Raw genomic sequence first — 19,340 nt, 5'->3', positions numbered from 1 at the left:
GGGGATCTGTAGGAGCAAAACGATAATGATCGTTTTCTTTGTGGAGTCTGTAGGGGTAACTGGCTGAAAAGCCATTCTATTTCCGGTTGTATTTTCCAGGGTTTTGTAGTTATACAAATTGGAAATAGACATTTACATTTCTGCTGCATTTGACAGCATCTTCTGGCATCTATTTCAAAGTGATCATCCCAATCGTAATTATCCACGGTTACAGTATAAGTGCTGTGTTGAAAGACCAGTTTTCTATTCTCTATTTACAACACTACTCTCTACACCTGCCACTTATTGAAATAAAATATCCACTTGTTAATCTTGACCGGTGAGGCCCGTGAGCAATATATGTTGTCATCTGTATCGCCCTAACATGTGTCCATATGGTCTCTACTGCTTCCTAACAGGAGGGACATAAACTTAATGAGAAGCTCATTTGCATTTGTTAATTTGGCTTAATGTGCAGTAATTGATTCTTATTTAATACTTGTGTATTCCAATTAGCCCAAGTTATAGTTGCCCAGTGTTAGTGCTACTGCTGGAAACAAGTGGCGTTTCCTTCATTAAATTCCCCCTGAGGCACTGCCAGATTGGTTGTAGAGTAATTAAGAGTTAATTAGCTTGTAAACAATTAGGCAAAGCAATTTTCTTGCTACCTTTGTTTTTCTGTTTCAGTGCGTCGTATTGCAACGTATACTGCTGACTATCCTTTCAAACATACTTCTCAAGTGTATGACAATAGAGCTAAAACAAGCCAGGTACTGAACAGTTGGCTACTTTTAATATACAGAACTGTAGGTCAATAACAAACAGCATGGATTCATAAATAAATATGGTGAAATCCATAAATAAACCCAATAATAAATACATACAAGAAACCACTTAAAATCATTTAACAATGCCTTCTTGCCTTAAGTGTTTTCAAATCTTAATAACAGAATATTTGACAGTTTGAACAAGTTTGATAGTGTGAACTTAATGTAATGATCAATAACTTTATGAAATCAACTCTAGTACTTCTTTACAACGGCATAGTTTCACTTTAATCCATTTTGCGTTTCTTTGGGAGTCTCAACCTCGCGGAGCACAGGACCGGCTCTATTTGAGCAATCTGGGCCCTGATGTTGGATTGCTGTGACTCTTCGTCGTCCTGTGAGCTGGGTGGGAAAGCCTCAGAAGCAGTCCCTCTGCAGAAGCTGGGGTGACAAGGAGAGGAGACGGTCCTGGGGAGGTCCTGCCACAACCTGCTGTTGTTGGAGAGACATGGAGAGGAAACGGTCCTGGGGTAGTCCTGCCACAATCTGCTGCTGCCCATAGAGGAAGGGGTCATGATGATGTGCAAAGCAGAGCTGACTGAGATGTGATCTCTGCTTTCCTGCAGAAATTAACACAATAGCCTACAGTTCATCACTGTCAAAATGTACAGGCAAACCAGCGACCCTCTCATATGCTAGCAAAATAAATGAAACAATCTTATAATCAGGTGAATGGTAAGGAGAAGTAATCAACATTTTAAAATTAATTGATTTGGTAGATAGTCTTCCATTATTTTGACATTTTACATAGCATATTAGATAAAAAGGTAACTTCAAACACATTTACGCTAATAGCAGCTGTTCAGCTGGTTAAAACAAAAGCTAGCCATGTGTTGGCAAAAACTGTCACGCCCTGACCTTAGAGAGCCTTTTTATTTCTCTATTTGGTTAGGTCGGGTGTGATTTGGGTGGGAATTCTAGTTTTTCTATTTCTTTGTTGGCCGGGTGTGGTTCCCAATCAGAGGCAGCCGTCTATCGTTGTCTCTGATTGGGGATCATACTTAGGCAGCCTGTTTCCCACCTTAGATTGTGGGATCTTGTTTTTGCACAGTTGCTGTATAGCCCTGCAGAACTTTACGTTCGGTTTTGTATTTTTGTTGTTTGGTCGGAGTTCAGTTATAAAATATCACGAACACTTTCCACACTACGCTTTGGTCTCATTCATCTAACGACGGACGTAACAAAAATGTATTAAGGTTTCTATTCAATCTGTATTCAATCTGTTGCACAATAGAAATGTAAAGGTACTTCCACGATACGGATTGAATAGTTAAGCAAGTTTACCAGCAGTCAACGGCACTTATCACAACTGGTACTCATGGGTGCTTTTTAAAAGTTGTCAAGATACTCCAGGGAGTGTAATTAGCTCCAGTGAGTGTAATTTACTCAATTTAGGAGTTGAGAAATAAAGTTGACATCATTAGAAATAAGATACTCCTCTTTTCTACTGTAGGTATGTAATTCAAAATGTGTTTATTCTGTTGTTGCTAGTTTATTATTTTGTATATATATTTTTGCGGATCCCTTGCAGTACCCCAGGTTAAAAACACCCTTGTCCTATACTATTCCACTGCTGCTATCTTTCACCTTTGTGCCTTGTTTATAATATATATAATTTATAATGTTACGAGCCATCTGGCCTTAAATAATAGATCAAATTTGTTGCAATTGTCCCCTTACTGTATCGGGTCTTTCCCATTTTACATTAGACATGTTTGGTTATTTTCCTCTCAATTTACAGCACCTGGCTCTGATAAACAGCAGACTGACACGATGCGATGATTGTGATGAGAGAGTAAGTGAGTGAGTGAGGAGAAGTAGCAAAGTATCATTAGGTAGCCTATTCCCACAGCCAATCCATTCTCTATCTAGCTATGTCAGTTTTACATGTTGAACAACCCACTCCTCAACAGAAGCATCTCTGTGAACCTCAACTCAGAGGCTTGGATACAAAATAAAAATAAAGTTTTACAGGAAACGATCTGCAATAGTTTGAACTGTTTTCTGCCACAGATATGCCTGAGGGTTCCCTATAAACATACGAGGAAGAGTTGATTCAACATCGCAGACATTCCCAAGCATGGTTGATCCCGTCTACCAATCTATTCCTTCAGAGTCGAGATAAGGTGTCAAACATACGGGTGGTTTAGAGTAATACAGATTTTAAAAAGTATACTTTTTGGGGGGGGGCAAACTCAATATACACTGAACATAAATATAAAAGCTACATGCAAGATTTTAAATGAGTTACAGTTCATATAAGGAAATCAGTCAATGGAAATAAATTATTTATGGGTTTCACATGACTGGGCAGGGGCTCAGCAATGGGTGGGTCTGGGAGGGCATATGACTACCCACTTGGAAACCAGGTCAACCACTGGGGAGCCAGGCCCAGCCAAACTGGCCCAGCCAGTTTTTCCCCACAAAAGGGCTTTATTACAGACAGAAATACTCCTCAGCACCCCCTCCCCCCTCAGATGAATCAAGCAAGTGAAGAAGCCTGATGTGGAGGTCTTGAGGTGGCGTGATTACAAGTGGGCTGCGGTTGTGAGGCCGGTTGGACATACTGCCAAATTCTCTAAAGGACGATGGAGGCGACTTATGGTAGAGAAATTAACATTACATTCTCTGGCAACGGCTCTGGTGGACATTCCTGCAGTCAGCATGCCAATTGCATGCTCCCTCAAAACTTGAGACATCTGTGGCAAAGTGTGACAAAACTGCACATTTTAGAGTGGCCTTTTATTGTCCCCAGCACAAAGTGCACCTTTGTAATGATCATGCTGTTTAATCAGCTTCTTGATTTGCTACACCTGTCAGGTGGATGGATTATCTTGGCAAATTATAAATTCTTACTAAAAGAGATGTAAAAAAAAATTGTACACAACATTTTTGAGAAATAAGATTTTTGTGCATATGGAACATTTCTGGGATCTTTGATTTCAGCTCATGAAACATGGGACCAACACTTTACATGTTGCGTTTATATTTTTGTTCAGTATACTTTAAAATCTAAACTGTGTAGACATGATAATGGACCTATATTCATAGAGTTTATTGACTGTCCAGCTCACTAATAATCACTAAACAGTCAGGGAGCATCGCAAATTCATAAAACTATGGATAGAGGACTATTCTTTGTCATTTTTGAAGGCAAGGAAATATAAAAGCATTTCAGTGCGGCCCTCCGATGGTTGCTGAAGAACGAATGCCGCCTCCGGGGAAAAATTTGCTCGACAACCCTGCTCTACGTGATGAATACACTGAGACTATCAACCTCATTCCACCCTTGCTGAAACGTTTTTTTTGGAAATGGAAATAAACTTGAAGCACACTTTTTAACTTCTTTGCTCTGCATAGCTGCGAGTTTAGCTCACTAGGGTTTTCCCCCCTGCTCCTTAGATACTGTATATCAACTCACTTTTTCTGCTGACATTTCATAAAAGGTCTCTCTAATGGTGTTCCATTCCCCTTGATGATCTCTCTTGTGGGACGTCAGGAGGCTGGGAGGGTTGTGCGAGTCTGCAGACCTAGTCATCATTGATGGATCTAAATGACAGAGGGAATGGAAGATATCCTCAAGCCAATCTGATACATTTGATAAAAATGCAGGTACGCCGATCTCAGGGAGGCAATCATGAAGCCACAAAACAAGAAAGATTATTTGAAAATACCCCAATCTTTACACTAGAGTACTAAATGATTGCCTCACTCACCTCTGGTGTTTTGCTTGCCCTTTAGAAAGATGGGTATTGTGAATGGAGAAGGAGGCTCTTGGAATCCAGAGGACAGTTTAGTTTTCAGGTCAGACACTGGGGATATCTGGCATGTCGGGGTTGTTTGACTAATTACGATGCTGTGCATGTTCCTGGAATGTATGTCCCTCTTCTCTGAAATTAACTCAAATGATGATCGATATCTTTTGTTGCTTGCTAGAAACGAATAGTCAATGGTTTCAGATGTCTTCTCCTCAGTTTTCAGCAGGCAAGATTGTTTTGAATGATTGCTTTTGGGGGAGAGATCTGTCTCATCGCTTGGGGGTTTGGAGGTCGCTGGGTTGTTGTGCTTAACTTCAATATCTTTGTCATTGGCATGTTGTGGTCTCAACTTCTGCTCCACTGTAGAGTTACAGCAGTGGCCTTCATGAACCCTCTCAGACTGTGGTGAGTCCATAGCCACTGGACATGGTTGGGACTGTGATCCAACAGGTCCGTCAACGTCCACACTAACATCTGAAGAAGGTTGTTCAGGATCTCCATGGGTTCCAGCATCAGGGCTCACATTGAGATCTCCACTCTCTGGTAAGGTTTCCTGACAATTAGGATAGAGTGCATCCTCAGTTACTGGCACACAGTCTCTAGCTGGTTGTTTATGCTTTTCCTCAGGCTCCTTGGTTCCAATATTACAGTCAGACTGAGCACAGTCCTGTGCAACAACACCAAGGGCATTGATTTGCTGTGGCAGGTTCAGAGGCTGTGATGGAAGACAAGATGTGCCGATTGTCTCTTGTTCTGTCGGATTCTCAATGTGTGTGTTGCTGTGTTGTTGGGCTGAGGCTGGTAATGAGCTGCTAGGTGACTCTGAAAGGATGTTGACCTCATTGGCCTCTGGCGTGTGACATCTTATTTCATGGATTTCAATGACCTTCTGAAGGAGAAAGTTGCATGGATCTGACTGTGAGACTGCCAATGGGGTCACAGCTTGGACTGGGTCAATGTCCTGAAATGATGATGTGCTTTTCTGTCTGCCTCTGTGTTTATTAAATGTCTGGCTGGTTGTCATCTCTGGTGTATACACACTCTGTTCTTGCTCTCCATCCCTTGTTCCTCCAGCCACTGGGTCACTGTTTAGCGCACCATAAACAGAACTGTTCTCAAAGCCAGATAGCCCACTCATAGAGTCACCTTTGTCGCTCAGATGGACGTTGCTGGACGAGCAGACATTATTAATCAAACTGCAGAATGGATAATTGAAATCACTGGAGCTACGTTTGTTGTTTGAGTCAGTTGCCTGACCTTCTCCTGTTCCGCAAATACTCAGCACATGGACCACGTCTGTGACCGTGGTCAGACCGTCAGCAGATCCAGACTGGAGCGAAGCCAACCCCTTCAGACTTCCTGCTGGTGGCTGGAGAACTGAGCTAGGCTTGTCTTCACCCTGACAGCTCTTTCCACCTCCCTCTACATCTGTGGACCGATCTGGATTGGAACCATGGGTGGTCTGTACACTATCGATAACCTTACAGTGGGCTGTCTGTGGGGAGGCATCAATCACAGTCTCCGAACAACGGGAAGGACCGACTTCCCTGCTTTGGTCTGTGTAGGTAAATCACATAGTCAAACAACATCAATAATACATTTCCCAAAAATGTATTATTGATGTTCATTCATTGCACCTACATCAATATCACAATTAAATCTGCAATTAATTTTAAAACAATGGCAATCTATCATGCAATTGAAGTGGATCACTACATTACCTGACACATCTGTAACATCTAGATTATCCTGTGTAGATTCACTTTCCACTGTTTGAGCCACTTCATCCACTACAACTGTGTCCACTCTAAAAACGTCCTTTGAGACATATTCATCCCTAGCGGATTGATCTCTGTTTTCAACCATTGGATTCTCATTGTCTTTAACATAGTCCTTCATCCCACTCTGTATCGGTGAATCAAAACAGACAACATAGTGTTATTGAGTTATTCACGGTGTGAGGCTGAAATACTGCAATTAAACATAGGTATTTCTGTTATTAATCAGCATTGTATATCAGCATATATAGCTCCTATTTTGATTTGGGAAATGTTGCGGTCTCACCTCTAGTCCCTGTATGTGTTCTGCTTGCAGTATAGCGCGGGATGATAGTTCTGTGTGTTGCTCATGAAGGTGGCTATAAGCCTCCTTTACAGATCTCAGGTCTTGGTGCTCTGACTGGATCCTCTCTTGTAATGTCCGTTTCTGTTAAAGCACATGCAATTCAAAAGTAATGTAACACTTAGTAAAGGGCTGTTTTAGTTTTTCATGGCGTTAACAATGTGTCAAACTCATTCCATGTGTTTAAATAGCTACAGTTGAAGTCAGAAGTTTACATACACTTAAGCCAAATACATTTAAACTCAGTTTTTCACAATTCCTGATATTTAATCCTAGTAAAAATTCAGTTTTAGGTCAGTTAGGATCACCACTTTATTTTAAGAATGTGAAATGTCAGAATAATAGCAGAGAGAATGATTTATTTCAGCTTTTATTTCATCACATTCCCAGTGGGTCAAAAGATTACATACACTCAATTAGTATTTGGTAGCATTGCTTTTAAATTGTTTCACTTGGGTCAAACGTTTCGGGTAGCCTTCCACAAGCTTCCCACAATAAGTTGGGTGAATTTTGGCCCATTCCTCTTGGCGGAGCTGGTGTAACTGAGTCAGGTTTGTAGGTCTCCTTGCTCGCACACAAGTTACAATCTATGGGATTGAGGTCAGGGCTTTGTGATGGCCACTCCAATACCTTGACTTTGTTGTCTTTAAGCCATTTTGCCACAACTTTGGAAGTATGCTTGGGGTCATTGTCCATTTGTAAGACTCATTTGCGACCAAGCTTTAACTTCCTGACTGATGTCTTGAGATGTTGCTTCAATATATCCACATCATTTTCCTACATAATGATGCCATCTATTTTGTGAAGTCCACCAGTCCCTCCTGCAGCAAAGCACCCCCACAACATGATGCTGCCACCCCCGTGCTTCACGGTTGGGATGGTGTTCTTCAGCTTCCAAGCCCTTTTCCTCCAAACATAACGATGGTCATTATGGCCAAACAGTTCAATTTTTGTTTCATCAGACCAGAGGATATTTCTCCAAAAAGTACGATCTATGTCCCCATGTGCAGTTGCAAACCGTAGTCTGCCTTTTTTATGGTGGTTTTGGAGTAGTGGCTTCTTCCTTGCTGAGCGGCCTTTCAGGTTTTGTCGATATGTGACTCGTTTTACTGTGGATATAGATACTTTTGTACATGTTTTCTCCAGCATCTTCACAAGGTCCTTTGCTGATGTTCTGGGATTGATTAGCACTTTTTGCACCAAAGTACATTCATCTCTAGGAGACAGAACGCATCTCCTTCCTGAGTGGTATGACGGCTGCGTGGTCCCATGGTGTTTATACTTGTGTACTATTATTCGTACAGATGAACCTGGTACCGTCAGGCATTTGGAAATTGCTCCAAAGGATGAACCAGACTTGTGGAGGTCTACAATTTTTTTCTGAGGTCTTGGCTGATTTCTTTTGATTTTCCCATGATGTCAAGCAAAGACGCACTGAGTTTGAAGGTAGGCCTTGAAATACATCCACAGGTACACCTCCAATTGACTCAAAATATGTCAATTAGCCTATCAGAAGCTTCTAAAGCCATGACATCATTTCCTGGAATTTTCCAAGCTGTTTGAAGGCGCAGCCAACTTAGTGTATGTAAACTTCTGACCCACTGGAATTGTGATACAGTGAATTATAAGTGAAATAATCTGTCTGTAAACAATTGTTGGAAAGATTACTTGTGTCATGCACAAAGTAGATGTCCTGACCGACTTGACAAAACTATAGTTTGTTAACAAGAAATGCGTGGAGTGGTTGAAAAACAAGTTTTAATGACTCCAACCTAAGTGTATGTAAACTTCAACTGTATGTGAAATAAAAACACAAATATAGCATGCCTCTAGTTTAGTTTTACATCACAAGAGAACCTTTCTCCATTAAATAAACGTGTCCAGTACATCACAACAACATAATTTCAACCGTATTTGACAATATTCAGTGATACCTCATTTTCCCAGATCATTCTACAATGTCTGTACTCCTCCAGCAGATGAGTGAATCGGTCTTCTTTTTCCTGGATCTTCTCTTGGATCACTTCATGTTCTCTTTTAAGGGCCTGCAATAAAATTCATCACCCAAGAGATTTTTAATGCAATAATACATTTTTATGTGTTTATTTAACCTGGACAGAGGGTTTTAAACACACAGAGAAGCTAATACAAATCAGTTGGGTTGTGTCATGTTAATAATGATTTTAATAAATGAATGACGGTGAATTAAAACGGGGAAGAGAGGCGAGTAAAAGACAAGCGTCTTTCAAGGCAGAATAAACACAATAAACACATATCATCCAGTTGCACTTTGTGTGTTCTATTGTGTAAAGTGTGATATACAATGTACTCCATCACCTTTATGTGCTGTGAGCACCATCATTTATTTCTGTCCTTGTAGAACTTCACTCCGTAATCATTTAAATTATATAAGAAACCTTTGTTCTGTGACTAAGAGGAAGTGTTTTATTCTACCGTTTTGTATTTAACCATGTACAATCTGTTCACTTAAACCCAACCTTTCAAATTGTTATATTTTCAGAAAATGTATCATATACTTTTTGTCTTTCAATTCCCTTATAAGTCATGGGTGTATTAAAACATGCTATAAGTTGTTATAGAGCAGAATAACATTCATATAATGAATATATAAACTAAACAATTGATGTTTAATCATCAAAAAAGATAAATGCATCCTTTTCTTTAGCTTAGTTTGTTTGTTAGAAACTAGGAGACTAATAATTGCTCAAAGTCCTGACCTGGTACTCCTCTCGCTGGGCTTGAAGCTCTAGCTCCACTCGGCTCACAGCCTGAGTCTGTGTCAGCAGAAGCTGCTGGGCAAGCTGTAGGCAGTTCATCACCTCCTGAACACACACACAAAGCTGTGTTAATGACATACAGCACAACCGCTTGCCTGCCCTGCGTGGAAATCCCCCTCTCCCAACACCCACAAGCCAACCACCTTTATTTTATACAGACACACTTACCCCAAAATCATCAAATGTAACCTTTTAACATTTTCACCCCATCGAGCAACCCACATCATTATGGGGTAATTGGGGGAAAAGGGTTGAATATGTTTTATACTATGCTATGTAGGGTGAGGGGGAATTGATTCTGACCTTTTTTCCATTTCTTTCAGTTGTATGCTCATCTCTGAGTTTTTTATTCATTTCCGTTTCCTGAAAAATACAAAAATAAAAACCTATTGAATTATTAACATTTAATTCATGTTGTCTTGATATACAAGTAAATTAAGATAACAATTAATATATCCCCAAAAATAAATTTTACCACATGCAGCCTGTGTTGGAGTTGCTGTATGTTTTGCTCTTTGACTGTGAGGTTGCAGTTCTCTTCAGATCTACCCACAGATGTCACTTTGGCCTTAATAAGCTTGTTATTAAGTTCCTCCACTTCCTTGACGAAGAAAGTAACATATGAGTGCCTTAACTTTCAAAGTGGGATACTAACATGGTTATCAAGCCCAAAACTCAGATCCACATCCATAAGTCGGAACAGTAACAAAACTATGTCATGGTAAAATATGTGTAACCTTCAGTCTCTGCTACTTAACAGATCACTGTGCATGCTCTGCATGTCTATTCCAGAGATACGGCACAGCAATTATATATGGTCTTCTTTGATCTCCGAGGCAGGGAAATATTTGAGTTACACCTCCAGGTACTGCCTGCTCTCCCTAATCTTACCCTCCACACAGCAATCTGTATTCAATGATGATGTAACATTTTAAATCATGTCTCACCTGTTTTAAGGAGATGATTGTGGATTCTTGTTTTCTATTGACAGAAGTTAGTTTCTTATTGAGTCTCATGGCATCTTCAACTGTAAGAGGGATCAAGAGTCCACAAATGGAAGCTTGCTGAACTAAATTCATTCATTAACTAAATAATGAAATATTTCTGGGATTTATGTGTAGCTTTTTTCTTTATGCCACATGGAAAAGTAACAATTTCCAGACTAACTCCACAAGGCAGACAAATGTTTCTTATCTCCTTTAAATGAACAGCAGCTGCTGGCCCCACCGTAACTGTATCACCACTTTACATAAATAGTGATACTATGGTTTAGGGGCAAAAGATTAACATGTTTAAAAAAACAGGGCAATATAAGTACAACAGAGTTACTGGTTAAATGTCAGACAAGAATGGCTATGGCTACCTGATAACGTATGGCCTGCCACTGTTATCAGACGTCATAATAACAAAACACGTTGAGGTTTCTCAGATTAAAAAAGGCCACCACCGTACTGGTAATATCTGTTAGTCTTGGGGAAAGTCTTGATTTGAAAACATATGGTAACTAACACTTTACACTATCCAGAAATCGCACCGCCATTTCCTGGTCACTAAAATGCTAATAGTTTGCCTAATTTCAGTTTATGTGACAAAACAAGCAAGTATAGTGTGGAGAAACATCTAAACCGCTGTGAAGTATCTTTTCCATAAACCAAAATATTGTATTTTCAGCTGTTTGAAGCTGGTGTACAAAACTAAAGGTAAAAGACACAAAAATTAAACTTAAAAACAGGAAGCATAGAAATAGCACACATAGAACAGATCTACTGCTTCTTAGACTTGCTTTCAATCCAAATGACAGATCTATAACTCACATTTCTATGTGGATTTTGTCAGGTCGCCCAAAAGGTTTTACACCTTTAAGTTGCTCTGCACAGGTATAAGAGCAACTTAAGTGTTACATAAAATACTCTGTCTAAATGTGCTAGTGGGCATGGCTGTGACGGGCATACCATTTTGCTCCAGCTTCTCGTGGGCCTGCTTGACCATGGCACACTGTTTGGAGAGAGCCCCAAACCTCTTCTCCACCTCCCCCAGTTGTTTCAGATGGCTGTCTTTGGTCTGGGTCTGCAGCTGCAGCTTCTTCTCCTGTAATAAGCAGTACAGTAGGTTCTCTCAGTAGAATGGTCAGGATTGGTATGATTTTCCTCAGTCAGCTACCACAAAGGAGGAGGACACTGGGAAAGAGTTTGCTGTCACTTTGGGCTGAGAGGACCTTTGTTTAACATCTTGGCCGCCGGCTCCCCTCCTAGAGATAAGGAGTCAACTTGACACATGCCTGAGAGCCTTTTATTGTTCATCGCTGTCATTGTTGTTTGATTGTCTGTATCAAGACACATTTTTTCTTAGCCACTGGAAGGTTAAACAGAGCGAGGCTCAGTTATAAAATATTTTAATAGTGATATTTTCTCGGCTGCACTGGGGGTTCAAGTGTCATACACTCCCTATCCGTTACTCCTGATGAGCCATTCCCTCTCCTCATCCTCCTCTTTAATTCCACCCACTCCCACACTCCCCTGTCAACAATTTCTATAATTGGAATCCTTACCAGCTCACTTAATTTCTTCTCCAAACTGTACTTGAACAACTGTAAAACAGTAGTAAAAAGACAGTTATGTTTTTCATCAAGATATCATGACAACTATGGTGCAGACTTTCAGGGAAATGTTATAGTATAACCAAAGCCTCACACACGTGCACATAACATTCAATAAACACAAACTCTTAAAAATGTAACTCGAATTAAAATGGTTTAAGATATGACATAAAACAAAGTCAACATAATTATGCCATAATATAACCAAGTCCATTATAATACTACAAAATAAAATATCAAAGAGACGTTATTGCCCAATCGCAGGGTTAGGTTGTAAATGCAGTGGACCATGGCGACTGCCATAATACACCGTAGCTGTCTCACCCCAGAGTCTATTCCACACACACCCCAACTCAGAACATCAGCGGTAGGATAGTGCTTCCCAAAGTTCACCCAAAGCCTCCAAATGGGACGAACAGGGGGGAATGGAGAGCTGTCCTGCTCCCTCTGGGTGTGTGTGTTTCCTAGAAACGTTACCTGGAACAATTTCAGTTCCTCCTTCAGACTGTTGATCTCCTTGTCCTTTAACTCGGCTGTCAGCTGGTGCTTTCCCTTCAACGGAACATTGCCACAGAATACAATTGTTTAGTTTATTAGAATAAATAGAATAGATTGTATTTGTTAAGTCTAAACTAAACTTGGTCATTTTTGCATCACTGAATTACTGCATTCGAGCAAAACAATATGAGACAATGACCTTTAGTGACACAGTATGTTGTGAAAAATGTCATAAAAAAAACGAGTATCAATAAAATAATTAAAGAGTATCATACCCTTTCACCTTCGACCCCTCTGATTTTGGACTGAAACTTAATTCAGGGGAAAAAAATGTACAGATTGCAAAATGATTATGATCATGACATCAGAAACAAATGTCACCAAAATATAAAGCAAAGTTAGACATCATTTTAACACAAATTAAAGCTGGTTACATTGTTTTTAGTTCACCAGATTCACAAAGATCAATGGCGAAGGTGCATAAAGATGGCGGCCCCCATGTACTTACCACAAATCCTTCATTTGCTAAGTTTGCACTATTGTATGCTGCTCTCCATTACTTTTTGTTAGTATCGTCCTTAGCACAGTATACATGATCCCAATACTAGCTCCAAGATGGCGGCAATTTGAAAAAACTGAAAAGTTAATTGCGCTGATTTACTGGCACATTGAAAAATGTTGCGTGCAGTAGTTTAAAAACTGTGGGCAGTGCTAAAACAATGACGTTGATTCTGAATTCCTCCATCTTTATGCACATTCGCCATTGTAAAGATTGATCGTATGTGCCCATTCTACTTGCCCTTACACAGAAGGAAAAGAGCACTGAGGCAACATATTATATGACTTTGCTGCACCCAATGACAATGACGCTGAGAAAATCACCTGTTTTTTAACATTGGCAAGAGACTCTGTATGTTGATTTGCCATGTTGTCAATTTGATGTTGAAGGGATTCCTACAAAAAAGAAGGCATTACATTAACTCAGATAATAATTCAAGAGGTGAACTGATAAATAATTGTTATTTTTACTTAGCTAGCTTACGCAAGCACACTGACAATAATGAGTAATGCATCAGTCAAATATTTGCAGCTGTCTCATTCAACTAGCCCAATTAGGAGACAACTTGTCTAACTAGGTACCTTCTGCCATTCTAATTCCTGCTTCTCCAACACAAGTTTACTAATCTGCTCTTCATACCGAATTTCAGCCTCCTGAAGCAAAAAGACAATACAAATATTAGAAATACATAGTAAATCTCACAGATTTCACAGTAGTAGTACAGTATTCTTAGCATTAAAGTAATATCATGAAAAATACCAATATATTTTTCTTAAAGATGGAGTTTTACATGGTCCACAGAATACATTCAAAGAGGGAGGCTCAACTTTGAATTGAGTTTCAGTAGTTCACCCCAATATCGTTGGGAAAGTAGCGGTACATTAGAGTGGTGATATTAGTGCAAAGCCATCCTTATCCTCCCTCAGCCCTGGAAGGCAGGTAAAAGTCAATTGCTTTCCTAGATCTAGGGACTTTTTATATGGGTGTGGGAGTTGGCTCATGGAGTTTATTTATAAGTTCCCATTAAACTATGCTACCAGCATGGCATACTCAAAAAGTGCACACAAGATAAAGCTGTTAGTTTGCAGAGGAATACTGATTTGATAGGGGGGGGGGGGGGGGGGGGGCAGTAAATAGGCTATTAAACTTGGTTATCTAAGTAAATCAGAAGAGGCAACAGCAGATCAAATAAGGCCTGAGCCACAACACACTGTACATATCAGGCCTATCCCATATGCAAACTGAACACTGTATGTGACTCACCCTATTATATGAAAATTCACAACACAGTATTCTAAAATCAGATAAATGCTTGCCATTGGTTTTCATTTATTCTCTTCATAGTCAAGGCATAAAACGATCTAGATTACACCTGGAGTTGGAATGCAGGCAGATCAATGAGATGCCCAAACTTTAACTTATTATAATTTGAAATTGATGTAGTTAAAAGTATTTGCCACTATTGCATCTTCACAATGTATATGAAAACTAATTTGGCCGGCGTAAGATAGTCTGACATGACAAGCTATGCTTTTAACATCACACCAATAAACGCAAGAACTACAAAGTGTTACTTTAACGGCATGCCTGAGGATCATATTGATTCAATGTTTTTGTCCCAGAAACATGGTAATAACAATAAAATGTGAGAGCCAATGGTTTATTTTCCTCTTATAACCTTTAAACATGTCCAGTGTCAGGTTTAAAGTGCTTGCTCCAGGGTACCCTTTTTTACAAGCAAAGACATGAATTCACCAGGTCTTTGCTTGCATGACCCCGTTCAGATGTGCAACTACAGCTGGCTTGTGTCCAGATGGCCAAAAAGGGCTGTGAGCTTCCTCTGAAAACTCATAATATACCTCCTACGAAATTACACTCCCCAGTTCCTCATGACTTGACCAAATAGAGCCGTAAGTGTCTGAGCTCTTCCTGGTAAACAATGGGATGAAGAGGAAGTTGTTATTGTGGAGACATTCCTGAAAATATAACGATTTTGTTTTATGTTGTAATTCCTGTAACAATTTCAGAGAATGTACAAAGCTATTATCTGTCTTTATGTTACTATAATATCAAGAGATATTTGAGGGATATGTATAAATCAAAGTACCCTGTGAATATGTAGTTCTTCCACTGCTTCATGAAGAATTGTTTTAAACTCCAAAACCTGTAAGGAAATGATTCCACTGTCTGTCTCGTGAGGGGTATATGATAACAACAGCTCCTTTTCAAAGTCGTGTCCTCCAGTCTAAAGAGAACAATAAGTTTTACTGTAAGTTATGCAAACAAGCATAGACATATGCATTCTATTTTATTATATTGTATGTATTTCTGCAGTAACCCTAGCTTACCGTGGTGGGGCGTTTCCCTGAGTCTGCACTGACATCCATCAAGATGTTCAGGTCAGGAGAAGGTTTTGTTGGGACTCTTTAACACCCTGATAACTTCTGTAAAGTAAAAAATAAATATTGAATGATAAGTGTGTACAACAAAGTATATTTGGTATAGGCCTACAGCATTAAAACATTATTATTATTCAGTCACTAAGTAAACAGCCTTGCAGGGGGATACAGTGCAGTGATTTGGTAGTAGTTCTTCAAACCATCAAGGTGGAAATTAAGCAGTCCTGAGAGTCTAATAGGGGTCAGAGCCATAACACTAAATGGACAAATTGCCCTGTCATTCAGCTTCTAAATTATATAAGTTATTTAATATGACCTGTGTAGATGGCCCCCTGTGTCCTCATCATGACTGACTTTTTAAGTAGGTCTCCACTGCTGACGATCCTTTAATAGAAGAGTATTTTCTCCATTTAACCTGCACCGTACTCAATCATGTGCAGGGATTAAATGATCCCGTTAGAATTTGCTACTATCATAAATGACATTGTGACCTGGGGGGCCAATGTCTTTATTTGCCTCTCCACTGATTCACTTGAGCAGATATTAAACAATTCTATAAACCATGAAAAGCTCAATTAAAAGGACACCATCCACATAACGGGATAATTCCCATCAGCAACATGAAGTCTGTATGACCTTTTGTGAGTTATATGACTATTGTCCTGTAATGCACTGAGAAAAAAACACTGCCATAATCAAAGCCCTGAGGTGAGGATAATACGTATTTAATCACAATGTCATCTATCGTGAATGCTACTCTGACTTAAATTCTTTAAGCACAGCTACAGCAAAGTATTTAGGGCTCATAGACTACAATTACAAAATTACATGAGGTGGTTACTGAACTCATTAACATTGTTAGAGATTATAAACTGGGTGGTTTGAGCCCTGAATGCTGATTGGGTGACAGCCGTGGTATTTCAGATCGTATACCATGGGTATGACAAAACATGTATTTTTACTGCTTTAATTAAGTTGGCAACCAGTTTATAATAGCAATAAGGCACCTCGGGGGTTTGTGGTATATGGCCAATATACCACGGCTAAGGGCTGTATCCAGGCACTCCGCGTTGCGTCATGCAACAGCCCTTAGCCATGGTATATTGGCCATATTCCACACCCCCCGGGCCTTATCTGAAGAAGCATTATAGATTCATACCACACAAAATACTGTGCAAATAAAATAACATAGGCCTATTACTTTCATTATTATGATTAATTTATGGGGTGATTTTAAAAGCTTTAGATAACCAGGAACTACATTACAGGAACATGCAGGATATGACGACTAAGGTACCTCACATATGACTCCATGTTGAAATAAAGGTTAAATAAAACGATACAGTAACACCCTTGGTGGGTGGCGGCTTTTGCATCAGCCAAGCAGTAACAAACTTTTAACTAGTCTTTTACTTTATCATATTTTTTTCTGTCAATATACTGATATCTAACATTTAAAAAATTGTGCCAGTCTGTTTCTGCATAGTTTTATTGTGTTCCAAATATGATTCAGGACTTTAAAACAATCTAAGATAGCTAAGTCTCCTGAGAAATAGAGTGAAAATACACTCAACACTCACTCTATAAAGGAACAGTGTTAGATCTGGAATATCAAATTAATTAATTTAATTGTGTCCTGTACATCTCTCTGAATGCTTCAATGCCTATTTCTTTGAATATAAACATACATTTAAGCATCATCTGCTCTCCACGTGATAAATCTAGTTTTATATTTGTTTGATTTCTCCCTACTTTTTCAGTTTTCCGTTTTGCACCGAAAATGCGATATTAATATTTTTGGAGTACTTTTACCCTTTTTTCGTGATCCAATTGGTAGTTACAGTCTTGTCCCATTGCTGCAACTCCCGTATGGACTCGGGAGAGGCGAAGGTCGAGAGCCATGCGTCCTCTGAAACACGACCCCACCAACCGCACTGCTTTTTGACACACTGCTCGCATTAACCTGGAAGACAGCCGCACCAATGTGTCTAAGGAAACACTGTACAGCTGGCGACCGAAGTCAAGAGCGCCACAAGGAGTCACTAGAGTGCGATGGGACAAGGACATCCCAGCCCTCTCATAACCCAGACGACGCTGGGCCAATTGTGCGCAGCCCTATGGGACTCCCAATCACAGCCGGTTGTGATACAGCCTGGAATCGAACCAGGGTTTGTAGTAACGCCTCTACCACTGAGATGCAGTGCCTTACACTTGCTGCGCCACCCGGGAGCCCCTATTCATTAGTCTGATTCTGTTGGAAAACGTTCTGTCACGGAAAGAGTTTAGAGTAGGAACCAAATGGAACAGCACGGGGAGGGGCCTACTTGAATTTGTCCAATAGAACCTCGTTTTCGTTGCATGAATTTGAACGTTTGAAGTTAACGTTTTCCTTTGCAAAACGTTTTGCAACATTAAAACACGTTTTGTAGCGGAATCAGACTAATGAATACACCCTGCCTAGTTTGTGGTCAACTCAATTCTCGGCTACCTGTAAATCGCTTTCCCTAAACGTGTCTTCAAGTCCTAAGGACCAGAACAATTCACTGGTATCGACTTACCGCTAGATCCCCTCTGCCACTACCAGCGAGCTAACGTCAGCTGGCTAGCTATAGCATGGTGATTTACCATTTTCAGCTGGTTGCCGTTGTAACGTTAGATGTGAAGAAACAGGCACACTTTTTAGAATACACAATAAGCGACTTTAAATAAATATTCTAGCAAGGTTCAAAGTATATCTAATGACAGTGTTGTTTGTTGAGCTACATTTGTGAAAAACATGGCTAGTAACAAAGGTAATGTGTAGTAGGCCTAGCTACCTGACATGTTGGGTAAATTCATAGCATAGCTCGCGCAAAGCCAGGGGAGAGGCGGGTGCACAGAACACACTTTCATATCGCGAGGAAAAACTGGACTGAATTTGGCGCTGGTCTGACACATGCACAGCAGCATATCTATAACAAGTCGTTGAGAAGTGAAGACTGACTGAGCAACATATAGGCCTACCCAGAGAGGAAGAGGCGAAGCGAGAGAGGTTTCACACTCGACAAAATATGTCGAAAATAAAGCCAATGAGTTTCTATGGGCTTATTATTGGAGCTAAGCTTCCCTTTGGGACAACGACTTCCATTGTTAGGGCATGTATATTAGTATCTCATCATTATATACAGATATCTGGCTACCTTAGTCAACGGTTTCAATTAGTTACCACAACCACAAAGTAAAACTTGGCTATATCGTTACAATTCATTAACACAACATTTCTATTGTGGTTTTAATATAGGGTAAGGCATAATGTTATCAGTGTGGTAAAGGTTAGCTTAAGGTTTTAATCACATTTTAAGAAGATCATTTGTAGAGATAGGCGGGGTATATAACTTTGTGGCTGTGGTAACTAGTGACGAGCCTAGCCAACCAAGTATGGTAGCTGCAACCCAATATGTCGACTGGTGGGTGACAGTACATTCCATACACACTGTGTGGCTAGACCTGTCCACATTATTCTACTTTTGTAAAGGGAAGGGAACGCTGCTGCTACCTCGCTCTCCAACCAAGGTGAATGCAATAGACTGAAGTTAAGAGGAAATGCAGCAACTCTTGGGAGGACAGTGGACGTTTATGAAAGTGCTTATTTAATAACGTAAAACTTAACATTTCAAGTGGTCCTCCAATGGGCTCAGGAACCAATCACAATGGGAATACAAAACAAGATGCAGAAACCTGACATATTGTTTTTAAACTGACTGACCAATAGATTATAACTACAAATTACTTTACATAAACGGAACGAGCGTTTATTTGCTCTGGC

The 19,340-nt window shown here is 39.9% G+C and overlaps 1 protein-coding gene across 1 annotated transcript; it reads right to left on the bottom strand.

Annotated features, from left to right (window-relative positions):
- Positions 1–750: 750 nt before the first annotated feature.
- On the bottom strand, positions 751–18,464 carry ccdc73 (coiled-coil domain containing 73). The gene is made up of 20 exons (XM_020456575.2): positions 18,352–18,464; positions 18,094–18,169; positions 15,485–15,580; positions 15,244–15,381; positions 13,718–13,789; positions 13,460–13,531; positions 12,853–12,888; positions 12,557–12,631; positions 12,032–12,070; positions 11,436–11,571; positions 10,431–10,510; positions 9,959–10,084; positions 9,787–9,846; positions 9,424–9,528; positions 8,620–8,730; positions 6,629–6,769; positions 6,286–6,469; positions 4,523–6,121; positions 4,228–4,355; positions 751–1,366 (listed from the first exon to the last, which is right to left on the bottom strand). The coding sequence occupies exons 3-20, from the start codon at positions 15,521–15,523 to the stop codon at positions 1,034–1,036; spliced, it is 3,474 nt and encodes a 1,157-aa protein (XP_020312164.1). The 5' UTR covers positions 15,524–15,580; positions 18,094–18,169; positions 18,352–18,464; the 3' UTR covers positions 751–1,033.
- Between the last annotated feature and the right edge of the window lie 876 nt (positions 18,465–19,340).

The sequence above is a fragment of the Oncorhynchus kisutch genome, linkage group LG22 (assembly GCF_002021735.2).
Source record: "Oncorhynchus kisutch isolate 150728-3 linkage group LG22, Okis_V2, whole genome shotgun sequence".
Lineage (NCBI taxonomy): Eukaryota > Metazoa > Chordata > Actinopteri > Salmoniformes > Salmonidae > Oncorhynchus > Oncorhynchus kisutch.
This window is presented reverse-complemented; position numbering and strand designations above follow the sequence as displayed.

What these genes read in the sequence shown, in the direction of transcription:
- ccdc73 (XM_020456575.2), bottom strand. Translation starts at nt 15,523, where the DNA reads ATGGATGTCAGTGCAGACTCAGGGAAACGCCCCACCACG. An exon ending in CAGGGAAACGCCCCACCACG is followed by an intron (nt 15,382 to 15,484) that starts GTAAGCTAGGGT and finishes TGTTCTCTTTAG; the next exon opens with ACTGGAGGACACGACTTTGA. An exon ending in AAGAACTACATATTCACAGG is followed by an intron (nt 13,790 to 15,243) that starts GTACTTTGATTT and finishes TTTTTGCTTCAG; the next exon opens with GAGGCTGAAATTCGGTATGA.